Source organism: Leucoraja erinacea, chromosome 1 (genome assembly GCF_028641065.1).
Source record: "Leucoraja erinacea ecotype New England chromosome 1, Leri_hhj_1, whole genome shotgun sequence".
NCBI classification, from domain to species: Eukaryota; Metazoa; Chordata; class Chondrichthyes; order Rajiformes; family Rajidae; genus Leucoraja; species Leucoraja erinaceus.
Window position 1 is genome coordinate 42,236,742 of NC_073377.1, and position 21,255 is coordinate 42,257,996.

Here is a 21,255-nt window from a genome sequence, read left to right on the forward strand (position 1 = left end):
CCTGCACGGGAGACCCGACCTTTTCTTTGTCGGGTCTCCGTTGTCATTGGGGCTGCAACGAGGAGCGGCCTCCAACAGGAGAAGACCGGGGGCTCTGGTGCCGACGACTCACCTCACCGTCGCGGAGCTGGCCGAGTCCGGAGCGGGTGGAGCGGTGGTGGAGCGCTGCTGCTGCTGCGGCCCGACCTCCGGAGATTCGGAGGCTGCAACTGCGGGTCTGGCGGACGTCGGCACCGGGAGCCCGCGGGTCACTGGAGGAAGACCGCTTTTCAGGGCTCCCGCAACGCGAATTCTCCCGCCCGAGTTGCGGGGTCGAAGAGCTCCTGGAGTGGGGCCTTACAGCACCGCCCCGCGCGGCTTGGAATGGCCGCGGGATTCTGCGAGCGCACGCCGGGGGCTCCAACATCAAGATCAAGTGCGCGACCTTGCACCACCCGGCGTGGCTTTAATGGCCGCGGGACAATCGCCATCGCCATCGCCAGCCGGGGGCTTTGACTTTGACTCTGACATCGGGGGGGGGGGGGGGGGGGGGGGGAGTGCAGTGTGGAGAGATAAGTTTTTTTTTGGCCTTCCATCACAGCGATGTTATGGATGTTTATGTAAATTATGTTGTGTCTTGGGTCTATTTGTTTGTAATGTATGGCTGCAGAAACGTCATTTCGTTTGGACCTCAAGGGGTCCAAATCACAAAATAAATTGAATTGAATTGAATTGAACTGGCCACATTACTGCCTTTGATTGTTTGTAAATGGAAGGGCTTACAGTTACGTGGTTGAGAAAGCAGGCCGGTTCCAGCTGAGGGTTTGTGCAAGACTTATTCATTCACACAATTCTGTTCGGTAAAAGGGCACACAGTGCTGGAGTAACTTAGCGGGTCAGGCTGCATCCCTGGAAAACATGGATTGATGACGTTCCAGGTCGAGACTGAAAAAGTCATCTGTCCATGTATCCCAGGAATGCTGTCTGACCCGCTGAGTTACTCCAGCACTTTGTGTCCTTTTGTGTTTAACCAGCATGTTGGTATCCAGTCATTTAGAACAGATGTCAAAGACTGACATTTAATGCTGAGGACAAGATACTAACATATTTCTTGTTTCTGTCCTCACAGGTACAACAGAAGCAGCTCTTGGGTCCTCAAAACTGTGGGCAGCAACTATCACATTGGGTGAACTGGAGCCACGACTGCGATGGACATAAAAGGCAAAGCTCCTGTTGAAGGTCATGTTACATCTATCCAGAGCCCAGCCAATGTTTCCGTGTAACTAAACATCTTCAATGTTTCCTTGTAACTGGCAACATCCCAGTAACCTATTTAACCCTTGTGGTGTAATTGCATCTTTTCTGTAATGTGATGATCAGCAGTGTAAATAGTACTCGGTCTATGTCCAAGTAGCAATGAATAGAATTCTACTATAACATCCTGCTCTTGTTCTGTACGTTGGCCAATAAAAGACAGTATATTTTTCCACCTTAACCATCCTGATATCACCAATTAATTATCAATTATTATCAGAGATTCCTGGACATGCTCTTCCCAGTTTCTCTGATGCTTTAATATGTAGCAATGTTGCAACATTTAAAAAAATCGTCTGCAATTTATCCCATCAGATAAAGCATAAAAATAAGTTTAATTTGAAACCTAATTCACTTACATATCTTCAGTATTAAAAATGTTTGGCCATTTTCATAATCGGAAGTTAGCATCTTGTTCCCTATTGCTTCTCCATTGACTGAACACAAAAGCTGTGATCGAGGACAGTCAAAAGCCCACAATTTTCTTAAAAATTAAGAGAACTGAAATAAATGTTCAGTTATTATAGATTGAAGCATTCTGAAACAATTATGAAACAATCTTACTTGGATGACCTGAAATTAATGCATATAATCAGTTAGTTACCTAATTGTAGCTAATTACAAAATTCAATTACTAGATCTAAACATCTATCCATTTCTTAAGAAAAGATTTTTAAATAGCCTAAGTGTACAAATAATATTCACACAAGAATTCACAATATAACATGATTTTTAAATCTCATTGTCATGAATTTATAGGCCAAATGGAAGGAATTTAATGTTTAATTCCCGTAAAGCAAGTTTATATGTAAAATAAACGATTTACCCTACGTTTTGTCCCCTACGTGAGAATCGTCCCGTTGTCGGCGTTAGAAGTTGCTTTTTTATTTTACACCAGCGATTAAATTGACCCGCAACGGAAGTCAGACCGATTTTTCAGCATCAGCAAGCAACCCGAGAAAATATATCTCGGACAGGCAGGAGAAAATCGCATTTTAATCCCACCCCCCTCCCCTCAAAGGCGCCAAAGTAGCGCGCATGGCCAGTGGCAGAATTGCAGCGCCGCTGAAGATAAGTATTGTAACATACCTATAATATGTAAGGTTGGAAGTTTTCACATACATGGAATTTGCCTTGGTGTTCCGCACGCAAGTGACAGTTAGGAATGATACATAAAACATTAAACATTAATAATAAAACATTATTGATTAAACAGGTGCATTAAATATAATACCAGAGCAAACGGAGGCTACAAATGTTTGGTTATTGAGTAGAGCTACTAGTGGAAAAAAGGTGTTTTGATGTCTGGCTGTGGCAGCTTTGACAGTCCGGATTCGCCTTCCAGAGGGAAGTGATTCAAAGAGTTTGTGGCCAGGATGAGAGGGATCAGAGATGATCTTACCCGCTCACTTCCTGGCCCTTGCAGTGTACAGTTCGTCAATGGAGGGAAGGTTGCAGCTAATAACCTTCTCAGCTGATCAGACGATTCGCTGCAGCCTCTGGATGTCGTGCTTGGTGGCTGAGCCAAACCAGACCATGATGGAGAAGCTGAGGACAGACTGTACGGTAGCCATATAGAATTGGACCATCATTGCCCGTAGCAGATTATGCTTCCTCAGCTGCCGCAGGAAGTACATCCTCTGTTGTGCCTTTTTGACTGTGGAGTCGATGGAAGCCCCCCACTTAAGGTCCTTGGAGATGAGTAAGTTAAATTTACTACCAAAATCATGTGCCTGGATGTTAAAATGTAGCAGTGTTTGCAATAGATCAGAACTTTTCATTTTTCCCTTATACAGAAAACTTCATACTTAATGATAGAAGCTGTCTGCTCTGCCATAAACCAGCTGGTAGGCTAATGCAAATAGGGACTAGGATGATTAGGTTTAAACTTTAGTTTCTTTTACTAATTTTGTTATGTTCCCAACCAACAGGTTTAATGGTTAACTATTATTTACCAAAGGATAAAACCTTTGAGCAGAGGCAGGTAATCACAAAGCAGCTGACAATTGCAAATTCCAGAAGGCTCATTTAATAGACACGCAGCTTTTTCTCAACAATAAGTAAGTACTTGTGCGGTAAATACAAAGAGTAGATTAAGTATAACAATTGCCAATAGTGTCAGATGTGAGAAATGCATTGTTTCTGGTACTAGAGTGCATAGACCTGATTGTTAAAATGTACCTTTGTAACTAGTAAATTAGTTAAGCTAATGGTTGGGGTCTCATAAGCAATCTGAAGGATTGAAATATTGAATCCATATTCAGCTTTCCATTGCAATAAACTGTAATTGAGGCCGCACAAGAGGATCATGACATGCACCATATAGCTATAATCTTGCATGTTAAGGGCTTTGTTACAGACTGTTGATATCAAGAGCTCTGTGTGTTTTTAATAGACCACAAGTTCTTTCTCAGATAGTGAAGAGGCAATTGTTTGCCTGGTTTTATCATGTGCCAAGCACAGGGCAGTGTTTTATTTTGTTCTGCAATCATAAATGTTTCAATATAAGCTTATTGTTTAAATATAGCAAGGAAATTCTGGCTAAGAATGAATATTTCCATATCTAAGAATTTTGTACTGTATCACAAATCATCTGAAATTGTTATTATTTGAATTAATTTATTCAGATTTAGGACGCTGATGACTCCTGGTTCATAGTTCTAACCTATATCGAACGATCCATCTGACTGGCTGCAGCTTGGACTTTTCTGATATTTTCTGCGCACGGAACTGTAGTTAATGTGTGATATACAGCTGTATAACATTTAGCTTATCTTCACGTGATCTCCATTGACTGACTGGAGATCATAGCATAAAATGAAAATGGACAGAGAAACGATCACAATTCCTGCAGTTAGAGTATCTGTAGAGATTTCAAAGTCAGCAGTAATTTAAAATTGATTTAAAAAAACTGTGGCTGCTGGAAATCTAAACCAAAAATAGAAATTCTGGATAATCTCAGCAGACCAGGCAGCATCTGTGGAAGGAGGAACATTTAGAAACATAGAAACATATAAAATAGGTGCAGGAGTAGGCCATTCGGCCCATCGAGCCTGCACCGCCATTCAATATGATCATGGCTGTTTTGCAAATATTTACTGCTTCAGGCTGTGATTTCTAGATGAGTTCTGACAAAGTGGTGCAGATCCGAAACATCGACTATTTCTCTTAGCAACAGACGATGTCTGATCTGCTGAGTTGTTTCAGCACTTTCTGTTTTCGTTCCAAAATCACCAATTAGCATTTCATGGTTTTCAATGATCGTTTTCATGAATAACCTCAAACTTCTATGGAGCTATCTTTGCCATTGAAATCTTTGGAATCTGCTCCCTGGAGTAGTGTTGTACTCTGACTCTTTGGCCACTATTTCTTTATCTCTTAGTTATCATTTCGTGAACAACAGAATGATTGTAGCTTGAAAAGATTGCACGAGGTATGGTTCAGTGGGTTGAGCAGGGTTTTGTGAATATACTGTGAGCAACAGCCTACACCAAACTATGTATATTGCAGACTTGTGTATAAACCAACCTACACTTATTTAATTTGGTCCCTGCACCAGCTAATGATCTTAACTGGCTTTTGGCCAACAGCATCATAAAAACATTTTCAGCAGCTGAAACATATATAGGAAACTTTAAACCTCGGTGACTTTTCACCAGTGAACAGCTGTTTCATTACATATGCCACTGCATTTTCCAAGTATCTTTACGTCATCAGAAACATTTCCAACAATAGAATTCTTCCTATTCCAACCTTCTCTATCCAAGGTATGTGAAAGTCACTAAAAAACAAACCAAAAATATAACTGAGGAAACAAAATAAAATCTACAATGGGGAAAAAGTGAAATGGTTAACTTTTGGTTCATGAATTTAACTCTTGTTTCCTGTTCATTACCTCTGCCCATATCAGTATCTCCTTGCTATCCTTACAACTCTTTTTCCCCAATTAGCCCAGTCTCCTGGCAAAGTTAAGAAATAAGCTTTTCGGGCTAAAAGTAACCTCACCCTCAGCCATCGATCTGGGGAACGATCAACATCAGCAGCAAGATTAATCAAACTAACCAGGAAATTTCTGCAGTCATTTTCCGAGAATCTAAGCCGGCACTCAGCCATTTTTAAAGCTAGCGTGACAAACAACAGAACAAAGCCATGTTTAAGTTCCCCATCCTTTATCTTTTGTCAGCTAATTCCTGTGAAAGGTGAAACTCCTGGTATATATGGCAGTGTTTTCAAAGCTTATCACATAAAGGTTGACACTTGAATGCACTCTACCAAGTGTGTAGCTGGAGATACTGTACATTATTTAGGATGTCACTGTTCATCCACAGACTCACATCCATCCATTAACACAGGTGGATATGAGAACAGTTGTGGCACTATTTGAAGAAGAGCAGAATGATCTGGGTGTTAGCCAACTTCCTTTGCTCAGACATGACAGTAAAGATATTTTTACTGTTCAGTCATCTCCCTGTTTTTTTAATGGAATTTTGTTTAGTGGAAAATGACTCAGTTTAGCCTACTTAAAATTCCCACGCTTGTTTTCAAATCCATTCAAAGCCGTGTCCTTTATCATCTCTATAGCAACTCTCTGAGTAGTCTGCACCATTCCAGTTCTGATCTTTAGGGCCATTCTGATTTCCATGCCTATAGTCGCATGGACCTTGTGAAACTTTCCCACTTTCCTGTCCAAAGTCCTTGATATAAACCTTGCTTTTACAGTGCTTTTGATGGTCTGACATAATGTGGCTTTGTGTGCTTGGCTGTCAAATTACATTTGATTATCAATCCTGTGAAGTACCTTGGGATATCTTACGCTATGGGATCTCGTATAAACATTCCAGGGATGGGTGATTTAAACTTCATGGCCACTAGAAAAACTTTGTGGTTGTTTTCTTTGCAACCTGCCTTAACTACCTCTTAGTACCTGCCTTAACTACCTCTTTGGCAGTTTATAAAACAAAAAGAAAAAAGTAGACACCATCATTACATTTAAGAATCATTTAGATAGGTACATGGATCGAATAGGTTTAGAGGGATATGGGCCAAATGCAGGCAGGTGGGACTAGTGTAGATGGACAAAGGTGCAGGAGTAGGCCATTTGGTCCTTCGAGCCAGCACCGCCATTCAATGTAATCGTGGTTGATCATCCACAATCATTACCCCGTTCTTGCCTTCTTCCCATATCCCATGACTCCGCTATCTTTAAGAGCTCCATGAATGAATAATAAGTTTATTGGCCAAGTATTCCAATACAAGGAATTTGCCTTGGTGCTCCGCCCGCAGTGACAACATGACATACAGTGACAGTTAGGAATGATGCATAAAACATTAAACATTAATAATAAAACATTATTGATTAAACATGCATTAAATAAAATACCAGAGCAAAAGGAGGCAACAGATTTTTGGCTATTGAGTAGAGCTCGTGGAAAAAAATTGATTTTATGTCCGGCTGTGGCAGCTTTGACTGTCCGGAGTCGCCTACCAGAGGGAAGTGATTCAAAGGGTTTGTGGCCAGGGTGAGATGGGTCAGAGATTATCTTACCCACTCGCTTCCTGGCCCTTGCAGTGTACAGTTCGTCAATGTAGGGAAGGTTGTAGCCAATAACCTTCTCAGCTGATCGGACAATTCGCTGCAGCCTCCGGATGTCGTGCTTGGTGGCTGACCCAAACCAGACCATGATGGAGAAGGTGAAGATAGACTCTACGATGGCCAGGTAGAATTGGACCATCATTGCCTGTGGCAGATTGTGCTTCCTCAGCTGCCGCAGGAAGTACATCCTCTGTTGTGCCTTTTTGAATGTGGAGTCGATGGTAGCCCCCCACTTAAGGTCCTTGGAGACGATGGTTGCCAGGAACTTAAAAAACTCCACGGATGTGACTTTGGTGTTGTTGATGGTGAGGGGAGGGGGAGCTCTCCTAAAGTCTACATTCAATTCCACTGTCTTAAGAGCATTGAGCTCCAGATTGTTGCGATGGCACCAGGACGCCAGCTGTGTCAGTTCCTGTCTTTAGGCAGTTTCCTCCCCATCCTGGATCTGTCCAATCAGGGTTGTGTTGTCCGTAAACTTGAGAAGCTTGACAGAGGAGTCAGTGGAGGTGCAGTCATTGGTGTAGAGAGAGTAGAGGAGAGGGAAAAGAGTATGCAGCCTTGCGGTGCTCCTATGCTGAGGGACTGCGGATCCCAGATGTGCTTTCCCAGCCTCACATGCTGCTTCCTGTCTGTCAGGAAGCTGGTGATCCACCGACAGAAGGGTTCAGGCACAGTCAACTCGGAAAGGTTGGAGTGTAGTAGTTCTGGCACAATGGTGTTGAATGCAGAGCTAAAATCAACAAACAAAATCCTCGCATAGGTCATCTGGCGGTCTAGGTCCAGGAGGATGAAGTGCAGGCCCAGGCTGACTGCATCATCCATAGATCTATTGGCCCGAAATGCAAACTGCAGAGGGTCCAGCAGGAGGTTCATGTTATTTTTCAGCTTGGCCATCACGTCTTTCAAGGGTCTTCATGGCTACAGAGGTCAGTGCGACAGGCCTGTAGTCATTAAGACCAGTAGAAACATAGAAAATAGGTGCAGGAGTAGGGCATTCGGCCCTTCGAGCCTGCTCCGCCATTCAATATGATCATGGCTGATCATCCAACTCAGTATCCTGTACCTGCCTTCTCTCCATATCCCCTGATCCCAGCCACAAGGGCCACATCTAACTCCCTCTTAAATATAGCCAATGAACTGGCCTCAACTACCTTCTGTGGCAGAGAATTCCAGAGATTCACCACTCTCTGTGTGAAAAATGTTTTCCTCATCTCGGTCCTAAAAGATTTCCCCCTTATTCTTAAACTGTGACCCCTTGTTCTGGACTTCCCCAACATCGGGAACAATCTTCCTGTATCTAGCCTGTCCAACCCCTTAAGAATTTTGTAAGTTTATATAAGATCCCCCCTCAATCCTCTAAATTATAGCGAGTACAAGCCGAGTCTATCCAGTCTTTCTTCATATGAAAGCCCTGACATTCCAGGAATCAGTCTGGTGAACCTTCTCTGCACTCCCTCTATGGCAAGAATGTATTTCCTCAGATTAGGAGACCAAAACTGTATGTAATACTCCAGGTGTGGTCTCAGCAAGACCCTGTACAACTGCAGTAGAACCTCCCTGCTCCTATACTCAAATCCTTTTGCTATGAATGCTAACATAACATTCGCTTTCTTCACTGCCTGCTGCACCTGCATGCCTACTTTTAATGACTGGTGTACCATGACACCCAGGTCTCGTTGCATCTCCCCCTTTCCTAATCGGCCACCATTTAGATAATAGTCTACTTTCCTGTTTTTGCCACCAAAGTGGATAACCTCACATTTATCCACATTATACTGCATCTGCCATGCGTTTGCCCACTCACCCAGCCTATCCAAGTCACCTTGCAGCCTCCTAGCATCCTCCTCACAGCTAACACTGCCCCCCCAGCTTCGTGTCATCTGCAAACTTGGAGATGTTGCATTCAATTCCCTCATCCAAATCATTAATATATATTGTAAATAGCTGGGGTCCCAGCACTGAGCCTTGCGGTACCCCACTAGTCACTGCCTGCCATTGTGAAAAGGACCCGTTTACTCCTACTCTTTGCTTCCTGTCTGCCAGCCAGTTCTCTATCCACATCAATACTGAACCCCCAATACTGTGTGCTTTAAGTTTTATACTAATCTCTTATGTGGGACCTTGTCGAAAGCCTTCTGAAAGTCCAGATATAACACATCCACCTGCTTCTCCCTTATCCACTCTACTATTTACATCCTTGAAAAATTCTATAAGATTCGTCAGACATGATTTACCTTTCATAAATCCATGCTGACTGTCCAATGATTTCACCATTTTCCAAATATGCTGCTATCCCATCTTTAATAACTGATTCTAGCAGTTTCCCCACTACCGATGTTAGACTAACTGGTCTGTAATTCCCCGTTTTCTCTCTCCCCCCCCTTTTTAAAAAGTGGAGTTACATTAGATATCCTCCAATCCTCAGGAACTACACCAGAATCTAAAGAGTTTTGAAAAATTATCACTAATGCATCCACTATTTTTGGGGATACTTCCTTAAGTACTCTGGGATGCAGAGTATCTGGCCCTGGGGATTTATCGGCCTTTAATCAATCCAATTTACCTAACACCACTTCCCGGCTAACCTGGATTGCACTCAGTTCCTCCATCTCATTTGACCCCCGGTCCCCTGCTATTTCCGGCAGATTATTTATATCTTCCTTAGTGAAGACAGAACCAAGTAGTTATTCAATTGGTCTACCATGTCCTTGTTCCCCATGATCAATTCACCTGTTTCTGACGGCAAGGGACCTACATTTGTTTTAACTAATCTTTTCCTCTTCACATATCTATAAAAACGTTTGCAGTCAGTTTTTATGTTCCCTGCCAGTTTTCTTTCCTAATCTATTTTCCCTTTCCTAATTAAGCCCTTTGTCCTCCTCTGCTGGACTCTGAATTTCTCTGAGTCCTCTGGTAGGCTGCTTTTTCTGACTAATTTGTATGCTTCATCTTTTGTTTTGATACTATCCCTGATTTCCCTTGTAATCCACGGATGTACTACCTTCCCTGATTTATTCTTTTTCCAAACTGGGATTAACAATTGTTGTAGTTCATCCATGCAGTCTTTAAATGCCTTCCATTGCATATCCATCGCCAACCCTTTAAGAATCAATTGCCAGTCTATCTTGGCCAATTCACGTCTCATACCCTCAAAGTTACCTTTCTTTAAGTTCAGGACCCTTGTTTCTGAATTAACAATGCCACTCTCCATCCTAATGAAGAACTCAACCACGCACAACAGGACTGCTAACTAACCCTTCCTCATTACTCAATACCCAGTCTAGAATAGCCTGCTCTCTCTTTGGTTACTACATGTTGGTTTAGAAAACTATCCCGCATACATTCCAAGAAATCCTCTTCCTCAGCACCCTTGCCAATTTGATTCACCCAATCTATATGTAGATTGAAGTCACCCAATATGATCATGGTTGATCATCCAAAATCAGTACCCCGTTCCTGCTTTCTCCCCATATCTTTTAATTTTGTCAGCCCTAAGAGCTATATCTAACTCTCTCTTGAATACATCATTGCACATTCTAGCTGACTATGAACACTCTGTTTTCACACAGAGAGTGGTGAATCTCTGGAACTCTCTGCCACAGAGGGTAGTTGAGGCCAGTTCGTTGGCTATATTTAAGAGGGAGTTAAATGTGGCCCTTGTGACTAAGGGGATCAGGGGGTATGGAGAGAAGGCAGGTACGGGATACTGAGTTGGATGATCAGCCATGATCATATTGAATGGCGGTGCAAGCTCGAAGGGCCGAATGGCCTACTCCTGCACCTAATTTCTATGTTTCTATGTTTACATAAGCTTACTTGTATTGGGCATAAGAGCATAGTGCTGCACATTATAATTTCTAGGTCATAGTCTTTTCAGATAATTCAGCATATTGAATGGTAGTGCTGGCTCAAGGGGCCGAATGGCCTACTCCTGCACCTATTTTCTCTGTCAATCAGTCTTCAAAGCAGAATTCTGCTCTGTGTAGGCAGTTTGCAAACAACACAAATTTTGAATACCAGGGCAGTTGAGCAGCCAGATGCTGAGACCTGTTCTGCTGTTAGTACGTGGCTATTTTCCCTGCTATCATGAAGGTTGAGCAGAGAATTGTTTAAAAGGTACAAGAGCATGAGTGGTTTGGACAGGGTAAATAGAAGAGAGCTGCATCTTTTCAGTACAAAAAAAGAAAAAAATATAGCTTCATACTTTTTTGTAAATTTATGACTTTTGGCCATTATTTTAACCATGCACAAATAAATCTTATTGATTAGCATAACTTATTATTTACCAAGCATATCATAATAGTTCTGAAGTGCAGTTGGTTAATCTCCTAAAATCACTGTGGTTAATTTACATATAATAGCAAAGATACCTATAAAGTCACCTATTCCTTCGCTCCATAGATGCTCCCTCACCCGCTGAGTTTCTCAAGCATTTTTGTCTGCCTTCGATTTTTCCAGCATCTGTGGTTCTTTCTTAAAGATCACTGTGGAAATCTTTTCTCAGAAAATGCAACTCAGCAGTACCCAATAAGCTTCAGACAGCTATATTGGTCACATATTTGTAATATTGAATGAGAATTGTCTGCTCATCATGAGGTTTAGTCCATAGATCAACCATTAGACCTAATGTCACGTTATAGTGCAACTTCGGGGGAAGGAACCTGCTACCTAATTCTGCCTTGACCTCCCAAACAAACTACTCCATTGCATTTGTTCAAGAATGGGCCAAACATCGTCATCTTCTTATGCATTTATAATGCATTTTGTTTCCCCCATTTTTTTATGCCTGTTTAATTTTTCATTGCTCCCATCCACGCCCTCATCCAGGCTTGTCAAGAAACAATCCTCACCATAAAAGTCAGGTAGATGATGACCTTTCATTATATTTATGAATGGTACTGCAAAGGCATCAATTAACACAGCAGGTCCTTTGAATGAACTAGCTCATGGATACCAGTTAACATGATTAACAGAAAACAGCAGGAGGTGTGATTTGGTCTCTTTTGGTTGACAAGATGTCATTGATTGGTGTGTGATATGAAATGATGTGGGGGCCTCAATATGTTATCATTTATAGAAATAACTTGCATTTAGGCACTGAATATGTGGTTGCAAAATTTGTTGATGATACAGAGATGGATGGGAAAGTAAAAGGGACATAGAGGCTGCAAAGAGGTAAGTGAGTAGGCTGAGTGAGTGGGCAGAATAATGCAAAATTATCCTTTTTGAAAGCAAAATAATAAGCAAAGTATATTATCTGGATATTGAAAGGTTTCGGAAAGACCTGAGTATCTAAGTGCATGATTTGCAAAGGACTAGTGTATAGGAACATCAAGTTAGTAGGAAAGCTAAAGTGTTGCTGATGCTTCATTTATGTGGGGGATTGATGAGACCACATCAACTATACTGTTCAGGAGAATGATATTGGGCATGCAAATGATGTGGCCTGCACCACTCAAATTGACCAAGTATTCAGTGCTAGTGGGGGCCTCAACGTGTTATAATTGTGGGCCCTATTGTCGAACAGAGAGATATAGAAGTACATGTATAGAAACAGCAGAAATTAGGTGCAGGAGTAGGCCATTCGGCCCTTCGAGCCTGCACCGCCATTCAATATGATCATGGCTGATCATCCAACTCAGTATCCCGTACCTGCCTTCTCTCCATACCCCCTGATCCCCTTAGCCACAAGGGCCACATCTAACTCCCTCTTAAATATAGCCAATGAACTGGCCTCAACTACCCTCTGTGGCAGAGAGTTCCAGAGATTCACCACTCTCTGTGGAGGGGAGCGTGGAAAAAAGTTCTTCTCATCTCGGTTTTCGGAAAGGATTTCCCCTTTATCCTTAAGCTGTGACCCCTTGTCCTGGACTTCCCAGTAACATCGGGAACAATCTTCCTGCATCTAGCCTGTCCAACCCCTTAAGAATTTTGTAAGTTTCTATAAGATCCCCTCTCAATCTTCTAAAGGGCCAGGTTGTTGTAGAGAGTATAAACCAAATCTATCCAGTCTCCTATACTCAAATCCTTTTGCAATGAAAGCTAACATACCATTCGCTTTCTTTACTGCCTGCTGCACCTGCATGCCTACCTTCAATGACTGGTGTACCATGACACCCATGGATTTAAGAGTTAGATAGAGCTCTAGGGGCTAGTGGAATCAAGGGATATGTGGAGAAGGCAGGCACGGGTTATTGATTGGGGACGATCAGCCATGATCACAATGAATGGCGGTGCTGGCTCGAAGGGCCGAATGGCCTCCTCCTGCACCTATTTTCTATGTTTCTATGTACATACGTACATGTACATAACTCCTTGAATTGGCATTACAGGTAGATATGGTGGTGAAAAATGCCTTTGGTACATTGATCTTCATCCGTCATCAGCATACAGAAGTTGCGATATTGTTTTATAGTTGTAAAATACGTTATGTTACAGATGGTGAGACCACTCGTGGAGTATTGTTAAAAGAAAAGGTGTCATTAAGTTGAAGGTGCAGGGGGGGTTTTACGAGGTTGTTACCAGGACAAGGGTCTACTCTTTAGTGAGAGGTTGGACAGGCTAGGACTCTGTTCCTTGGAACACAGGTATGTTTAAGGTGAAAGGGGCAAGATTTAATATGAACCTGAGAGGCAACTTTTCACTCAGTGAGTGAAGGGTACATGGAATGAGCTGCCAGAGGAAATAGTTGAGGCAGGTATTATCACGGCATTTAAAACATCCTTGGACAGGTGCGTGAACGGAAAAGGTTTGAAGGGATGTGGGCCAAACATGGGCAAATGGAACTACTTTAGATTGGGAAATTTGGTCAGCATAGACGAGTTGTGTTTCTGTGCTCTATGACTTTATAACTCTATGACTATAAGACACAAACATTGGACTCAAAGCAGTCACATATTCATTGCTCCCTCGAGAAAGTAGTCAAGAATGAATGTATGAATAAATGAATGTATGAATGCTTTATAGTCACGTGTGACAAGTCACAGTGAAATTCTTTATTTTGTATACCATTAAGGGTGCCACCAAAGTTACAAAGTATCCCGCGCCATGTGCTCCATTGTTCTCCCGCACCCCCCACCTCCAAGCTGGGTCTTCCCTGTTCTCTCTCCCCCCCCCCCCCCCCCCCCCCCCCCCCCCCCCCTTCAGGGCGATCCCCCCAAGCAGGTCCTCCTTAGATCTTGGTGGCGTGTCCTCCGGCTCCCACATGGCCTGCCCTCAACAGCCAGCGCCATCCTCAACCTCAGCTGCCGGCCCTCTCAACAACCGCTGGCCCCCTCAACAACCGCCGGCCTCTGCGACCGGTGCCCTTGACAAAGAAGCAGAACTGCAGGCTGCAGCATTTCTCCAACCTAAGCAGCCAGTTTGCTGAGAACATAAGGCATTGAATTTAACCTTCATTATGGAGGACATCTGAAAAAGGAATTTAATTTAGTATAATAACATTCGCTAAAGAGAAAACTGAAATATGAATTTTTTAAAAACATGCTGGAAATATGCAGCAAGTCAGAGTTAATGTTGCTGATCAATGGGATTGTAATTTGTGACTGTCAATGAAAAGATATATTTTAATATTGCTGCCATTACAAAGTAACTGTCAAAAAACAAATATTTGCCTTTGGTGGAAGAGCGCAGATTGCTATTGATAACATTTATTCAGATTTTCAGTCAATTAGAAATAACAGCTAGTCAATTGTTTCATGTCATTCAGTAATTACACATATATTTTGTATATCTGTGACTGTACATGGGTTGTAATTGTATTATTAATGTGTATGTGTTTGTAATTCTCTCTCTATATATATGTATATGTATATAATTGTATATATGTAATTCTATTAATTCATTATTTTACAAGGTGCATTGAATATGAGTCTCACCTATATAACATTGGCAACAAACAAGAAGATGCCATTAGTTGGGTTGGGAACGTGGAAGAGTTCCCCCGGCCAGGTAAGATTCCTAATATTGTGGTACTCTGAATGGTCAACTGCTTGTTCTTTTAATGCTTTGAATGATTGTACAGGTGCACAACCTTTTTATCCGAAAGCCTTGGGACCAGACACTTCTCGGATTTCGGAATTTTTCGGATTTCGGAATGGAAGATTTTTAGCGTAGATTAGGTAGGTAGCGCGGGCGGCTTGAAAAGTCTGGAGCGGCTGCCTCCTCCCCGGAGACCGGGGAATCATTGTAAATCATTGCTTAAATGTTAGTCAGTTAGTTTGGAGGGATTTTATGTGGTGGGGGGGTGAAAGGGGAAACTTTAATTCTTAGTCCCCTACCTGGTCGGTGAGGTGGGGAGCGGGCAATGCCTTACCGGGTCACCGTGTAGTAAGCTCCGGAGCGCTGTAGCCGCCGACTCCCAACATCGCGAAGCTGGGGCTGCGGGCGTCCGGCTGCGGGCGGCGCCGGTTGGAGCTCCGACCCCGGCAACTCTACCCCTGGCTGCGCGCCGCCCGCGGCCGTACGCCCGCAGCCCCAGATCCACGATGTTGGGAGTCGGCGGCCACAGTGCTCCGGAGCTTACTACACGGTGACCCGGTAAGGCATTGACCGCTCCCCGCCTCTCCGACCAGGTAGGGGACTAAGAATTAAAGTTTCCCCCTTCACCCCCCCCCCCCCCCCCCCTTCACATAAAAGCCCTCCAAACTAACTGACTAACATTTAAGCAATGATTTACAGATGTTTAAGTGTCTCCCCGGTCTCCGGGGAGGAGGCAGCCGCTACAGTAGTACAGACCTGGGTTGACTGTGGGTCGTTTTGGGTCAAGTTTGGCGCCAAACGCGAGCTTTAGTGTGCAGACGACATCCTGGAAAAAATGTCCAGTTTTCGGAGCTTTTTGGTTTCCGGAACTCCGGATAAAAGGTTGTGCACCTGTATTTATTGATTAGTTGTTCACACTCATTGATATTTGTTGTAAAAAGATGCCAGTGCAGCAGTTACGTGTTATATAACATTGAGCTCCCCAAAATAGATTCTGAATAATGTTTGCAGTCATTTCCTTCAGTTTACATCAGCTCTCCTGAAGGATTAATTCTAATTTCTGCACTTTGTTAACTTTTGACCCCCAATTATTACAGATGAGATTGTCCAAACTGATTTAATTTGGAGACCATAAGGGGTTTAATGAGAAGAACTTCTTCCAATCCATCTGAGTAGGAAGGAACTGCAGATGCTGGTTTAAACTGAAGATAGACACAACATGTCGAGTTGAGTTATTCCAGCATTTTCTGTCCAATCAATCTGATTTGGATTCAAAATACATCTCTAGAGATATCTGGATACTTTGTATTTTGAATGTTTTACTGATTTCAGACCTGTCTTTAAAACTGTGCATGGTGGCACAGGAAGTAATGCTGCTAGCTCACATCTCCAGCCACCAGTCTGATCCTAGCCTGCACTGCTGGTCTGCGTAGATTTTGCACGTTCCTTGTGTGGCCACGTGGTTTCCTGCATGTATAACCATATATAACAATATACAGCACGGAAACAGGCCATCTCGACCCTTCTAGTCCGTGCGGAACACGTATTCTCCCCTAGTCCCATATACCTGCGCACAGACCATAACCTTCCATTCCTTTCCCGTCCATATAACTATCCAATTTATTTTTAAATGATAAAAACGAACCTGCCTCCACCACCTTCACTGGAAGCTCATTCCACACAGCCACCACTCTCTGAGTAAAGAAGTTCCCCCTCATGTTACCCCTAAACTTCTGTCCCTTAATTCTCAAGTCATGTCCCCTTGTTTGAATCTTCCCTACTCTCAGTGGGAAAAGCTTATCCACGTCAACTCTGTCTATCCCTCTCATCATTTTAAAGACCTCTATCAAGTCCCCCCTTAACCTTCTGCGCTCCAAAGAATAAAGCCCTAACTTGTTCAACCTTTCTCTGTAACTTAGTTGCTGAAACCCAGGCAACATTCTAGTAAATCTCCTCTGTACTCTCTCTATTTGGAGATAGTTTCACATCCTTCCTATAATTAGGCGACCAAAATTGTACACCATACTCCAGAATTGGCCTCACCAATGCCTTGTACAATTTTAACATTACATCCCAACTTCTATACTCAATGCTCTGATTTATAAAGGCCAGCACACCAAAAGCTTTCTTTACCACCCTATCTACATGAGATTCCACTTTCAGGGAACTGTGCACAGTTATTCCCAGATCCCTCTGTTCACCTGCATTCTTCAATTCCCTACCATTTACCATGTACGTCCTATTTTGATTTGTCCTGCCAAGATGTAGCACCTCACACTTATCAGCATTAACCTCCATCTGCCATCTTTCAGCCCACTCTTCCAACTGGCATAAATCTCTCTGTACTGTACACTGACAATGACAATAAATTGAATCATTTCATTTCATTTCGTAGACTTTGAAAATCTACTTCATTATCCACAACCCCACCTATCTTAGTATCATCTGCATACTTACCAATCCAATTTACCACACCATCATCCAGATCATTGATGTACATGACAAACAACAGTGGACCCAACACAGATCCCTGTGGCACCCCACTAGTCACTGGCCTCCAACATGACAAACAACCATCCACCATTACTCTCTGGCATCTCCCATTCAGCCACTGTTGAATCCATCTTGCTACTCCACCATTAATACCCAACAATTGAACTTTCTTAACCAACCTTCCGTGAGGAACCTTGTCAAAGGCCTTACTGAAGTCCATATATACAACATCCACTGCTTTACCCTCATCAATTTCCCGAGTAACCTCTTCAAAAAATTCAAGAAGATTAGTCAAACATGACCTTCCAGGCACAAATCCATGTTGACTGTTCCTAATCAGACCCTGTTTATCCAGATGCTTCTATATATTATCTCTAAGTAACCTTTCCATTAATTTGCCCACCACTGACGTCAAACTAACAGGTCTATAATTGCTAGGTTTACTCTTAGACCCCTTTTTAAACAATGAAACAACATGCGCAGTACGCCAATCCTCCGGCACTATTCCCGTTTCTAATGACATTTGAAATATTTCTGTCATAGCCCCTGCTATTTCTACACTAACTTCCCTCAATGTCTTAGGGAATATCCTGTCCGGACCTGGAGACTTATCCACTTTTATATTTCTCAAAAGTGTCAGTACTTCCTCTTCTTTGAATCTCATAGTTTCCATAGCTACTATACTTGTTTCCCTTACTTCACATAATTCAATATCCTTCTCCTTGGTGAATACCGAAGAAAAGAAATTGTTCAATATCTCCCCCATCTCTTTTGGCTCTGCAGATAGCTGTCCATTCTGACTCTCTAATGGACCAATTTTATCCCTCATTATCCTTTTGCTATTAATATAGCTGTAGAAACCCTTTGGATTTACTTTCACCTTACTTGCCAAAGCAACCTCATATCTTCTTTTAGCTTTTCTAATTTCTTTCTTAAGGTTCTTTTTACATTCTTTATACTCCTCAAGCACCTTATTTACTCCATGCTGCCTATAATTATTGTAGATCTCTCTGTTTCCGAACCAAGTGTCCAATTTCCCTTGAAAACCATGGCTCTTTCCAATTTTTACTATTTCCTTTCAACTGAACAGGGACATAAAGATTCTGCACTCTTAAAATTTCACCTTTAAATGTCCTCCATTTCTCTTTCACATCTTTCCCATAAAACAAGCTGTCCCAATTTACTCCTTTTAAATCCTTTTGCATCTCCTCAAAATTAGCCTTTCTCCAATCAAAAATCTCAACCCTAGGTCCAGTTCTGACCCTCTCCATAATTATATTGAAACTAATGGTATTGTGATCACTGGTCCCGAACTGTTCCCTAACGCATACCTCTGCCACCTGACCTGTCTCATTCCCTAACAGGAGGTCCAGCACCGCCCCTTCTCTAGTAGGTACTTCTATGTTTTGCTGCAAAAAACTATCCTGCACACATTTTACAAACTCCAACCCATCCAGCCCATTTACAGAATGTGTTTCCCAGTCTGTGTGTGGAAAATTGAAATCTCCCACAATCACTACCTTGTGCTTACTACTAATACCTGCAATCTCCTTACATATTTGCTCTTCCAATGTACTTCATTTTATCCCACATCTCAGACATGTTGGTTGGTAAGTTATTTGATTACTATAAATTACCCCTATTATAGGGGATTGATAGGAGGCACAGTCATACAGTGTGAAAACAGGCCCAACTTGCCCACGCTGGCCAACATGCCTCATCTACACTAGTCCCACCTGCCTGCTTTTGGTCCATACCCCTATCCTATCCATGTACCTGTCTAAACATTTCTTAAATGTTGGGACAGTACCTGTCTTAACTTCCTCCTCCGGCAGCTTGTTCCATACACCCACCAGCCTTTGTGTAAAAATGTTACCCCACAGGCTCTCATTAACTCTTCTCCCCTCATCCTAAACTTTTGTCCTCTGCTTAACAATTCCCCTACTCTGTGCACAAGACACTGTGCATTTATCTGATCTAGTCTTCTCATGATTTTGTACACCTCTATAAGATCACTCCTCATCCTCCTGTGCTCCAAGGAATAAAGTCCAACCTCAACCTCTCCCTCGAGTCCCGACAACATGATAGTTAATCTTCTCTGAACCCTTTCAAGCTTGACAACATCTATCCTATAACACGGTGACCACAATTGAACACAAAACTCTAAATGTGGTCTCACCAATGTTTTATGCAACTGTAACATGATCTCCTAACGTCTATACTCAATATGTTTAAGAAGGAACTGCAGATGCCGGAAAATCGAAGGTAGACAAAAGTGCTGGAGAAACTCAGCAGGTGCAGCAGCATCTATGGAGTGAAGGAAATAAGCAAATTTTTGGGCCAAAACCCTTCTTCAGACTGATTTAGGGTGGGGGGGGGGGGGGGCAGGGAGAAGAAAGGAAAAAGGAAGAGGAGGAGCCCGAGGGCTGAGGGAGAGCTGAGAAGGGGAGGGAGACCAAGCGTAGGCTTGGCGATCATTTCGCCGAACACCTCCGCTCGGTCCGCATTAATCAACCTGATCTCCCGGTGGCTCAGCACTTCAACTCCCCCTTCCATTCTGAATCCGACCTTTCTGTCCTGGGCCTCCTCCATGGCCAGAGTGAGCACCACCGGAAATTGGAGGAGCAGCACCTCATATTCCACTTGGGCAGTTTGCACCCTAGTGGCATAAACATTGACTTCTCCAATTTCCGGTAGCCTTTGCTGTCTCCTCCCCTTCTCAGCTCTCCCTCAGCCCTCGGGCTCCTCCTCTTCCTTTCTCCTTTCTTCTCCCTGTCCCCCCACCATACATCAGTCTGAAGAAGGGTTTTGGCCCGAAACGTTGCCTACTTCCTTCGCTCCATAGATGCTGCTGCACCCGCTGAGTTTCTCCAGCACTTTTGTCTACCGGCTATACTCAATACTCTGACTGATGAAGGCCAATGTGCCAAAAGCCTTCTTCACCAACCTACCCACCTGTGATGTCACTTTCAAGCAACTATGCACCTTGTAGTGTATTTTGGGTACTTGGAACTGACTCAAAAGAACTCTCAGATACAGGAGTAAACTAACAAGCTTCTTTATTGCAGGACGCCACCACGAGTCTCCTCCAGCGCATGCGTCCCCGCGCACAAGACATAACATATGCTAATTACATTATATACATTACACTGCTCCCCCTTTTACTTGGAGGCAGGTAACACCATATACATTATATACATTACACTGCTCCCCCTTTAGCTTGGAAGCGAATAACACCATTTCTACTACATTAAATATAATTGATTAACACACAGTTGCAAAACTATATTATTACAGTCATCTGACATTACATCCTCATAACTGTAAACTGTGTCTAAACTTAGCACTTATAATGGTTCATTCCACTCATCTTTCTAATCACTCTAGCTCTACCTGTATCTCTGCCTCTTCCCTTTTTAAATATCCTAATCTAATTTGCAGATTTCTTCCTGTTCTTGATATTCCGCTAAAGTTAACATTTCCTCTGTTTCTGTTCATTATTTGTAGGTGGGATCTGACACATGACTGCAGGTTTTCATTTTTCAGTCGCTCAATTTCCTGGCGCTGCATATTTATCTGCTCTTTGTTGTATAATGACATTCTGCAATGCATAAACATTTGTCCATTGCTCAGTGAAGGAAGCTCCATGCTGGACTATACTGAAGTGTCCTAATCGCAATCGGTCCTGCATACTTTTGTCTCGACCGACAAGCCTCTCGTCTTTAGACTTTTCTGTTAACAGCTTTTTGCTCATCGTCACACATTTATTTAACCGTTCTTTGCAACGTTTAAGCCTTTTTTGCTGTTCGTCTATTTGTCTTCTTAAATCACCTTTCTGGTTATTCATCAAGAAGTAGGATCTATACTGTCCTTGCAATACAGCAGTGGCTTTGATT

General features: G+C 42.8%; 1 protein-coding gene across 2 annotated transcripts in view; it reads left to right on the forward strand.

Annotated features, from left to right (window-relative positions):
- The first annotated feature begins 1,216 nt into the window (after positions 1 to 1,216).
- Positions 1,217 to 21,255, forward strand: part of akr1a1a (aldo-keto reductase family 1, member A1a (aldehyde reductase)) — a 49,025-nt gene continuing 28,986 nt past the window's right edge. Inside the window, exons 1-3 of one of the 2 annotated variants that reach the window (XM_055633412.1) lie at positions 1,217 to 2,995; positions 3,225 to 3,353; positions 14,742 to 14,836. In XM_055633412.1, coding sequence (XP_055489387.1) covers positions 14,753 to 14,836 — 84 coding nt within the window. In that variant the 5' untranslated portion in view covers positions 1,217 to 2,995; positions 3,225 to 3,353; positions 14,742 to 14,752. Of the gene's footprint in view, positions 3,354 to 14,741; positions 14,837 to 21,255 lie in introns of both variants that reach the window. The other variant, XM_055633413.1, reaches the window with a different exon arrangement.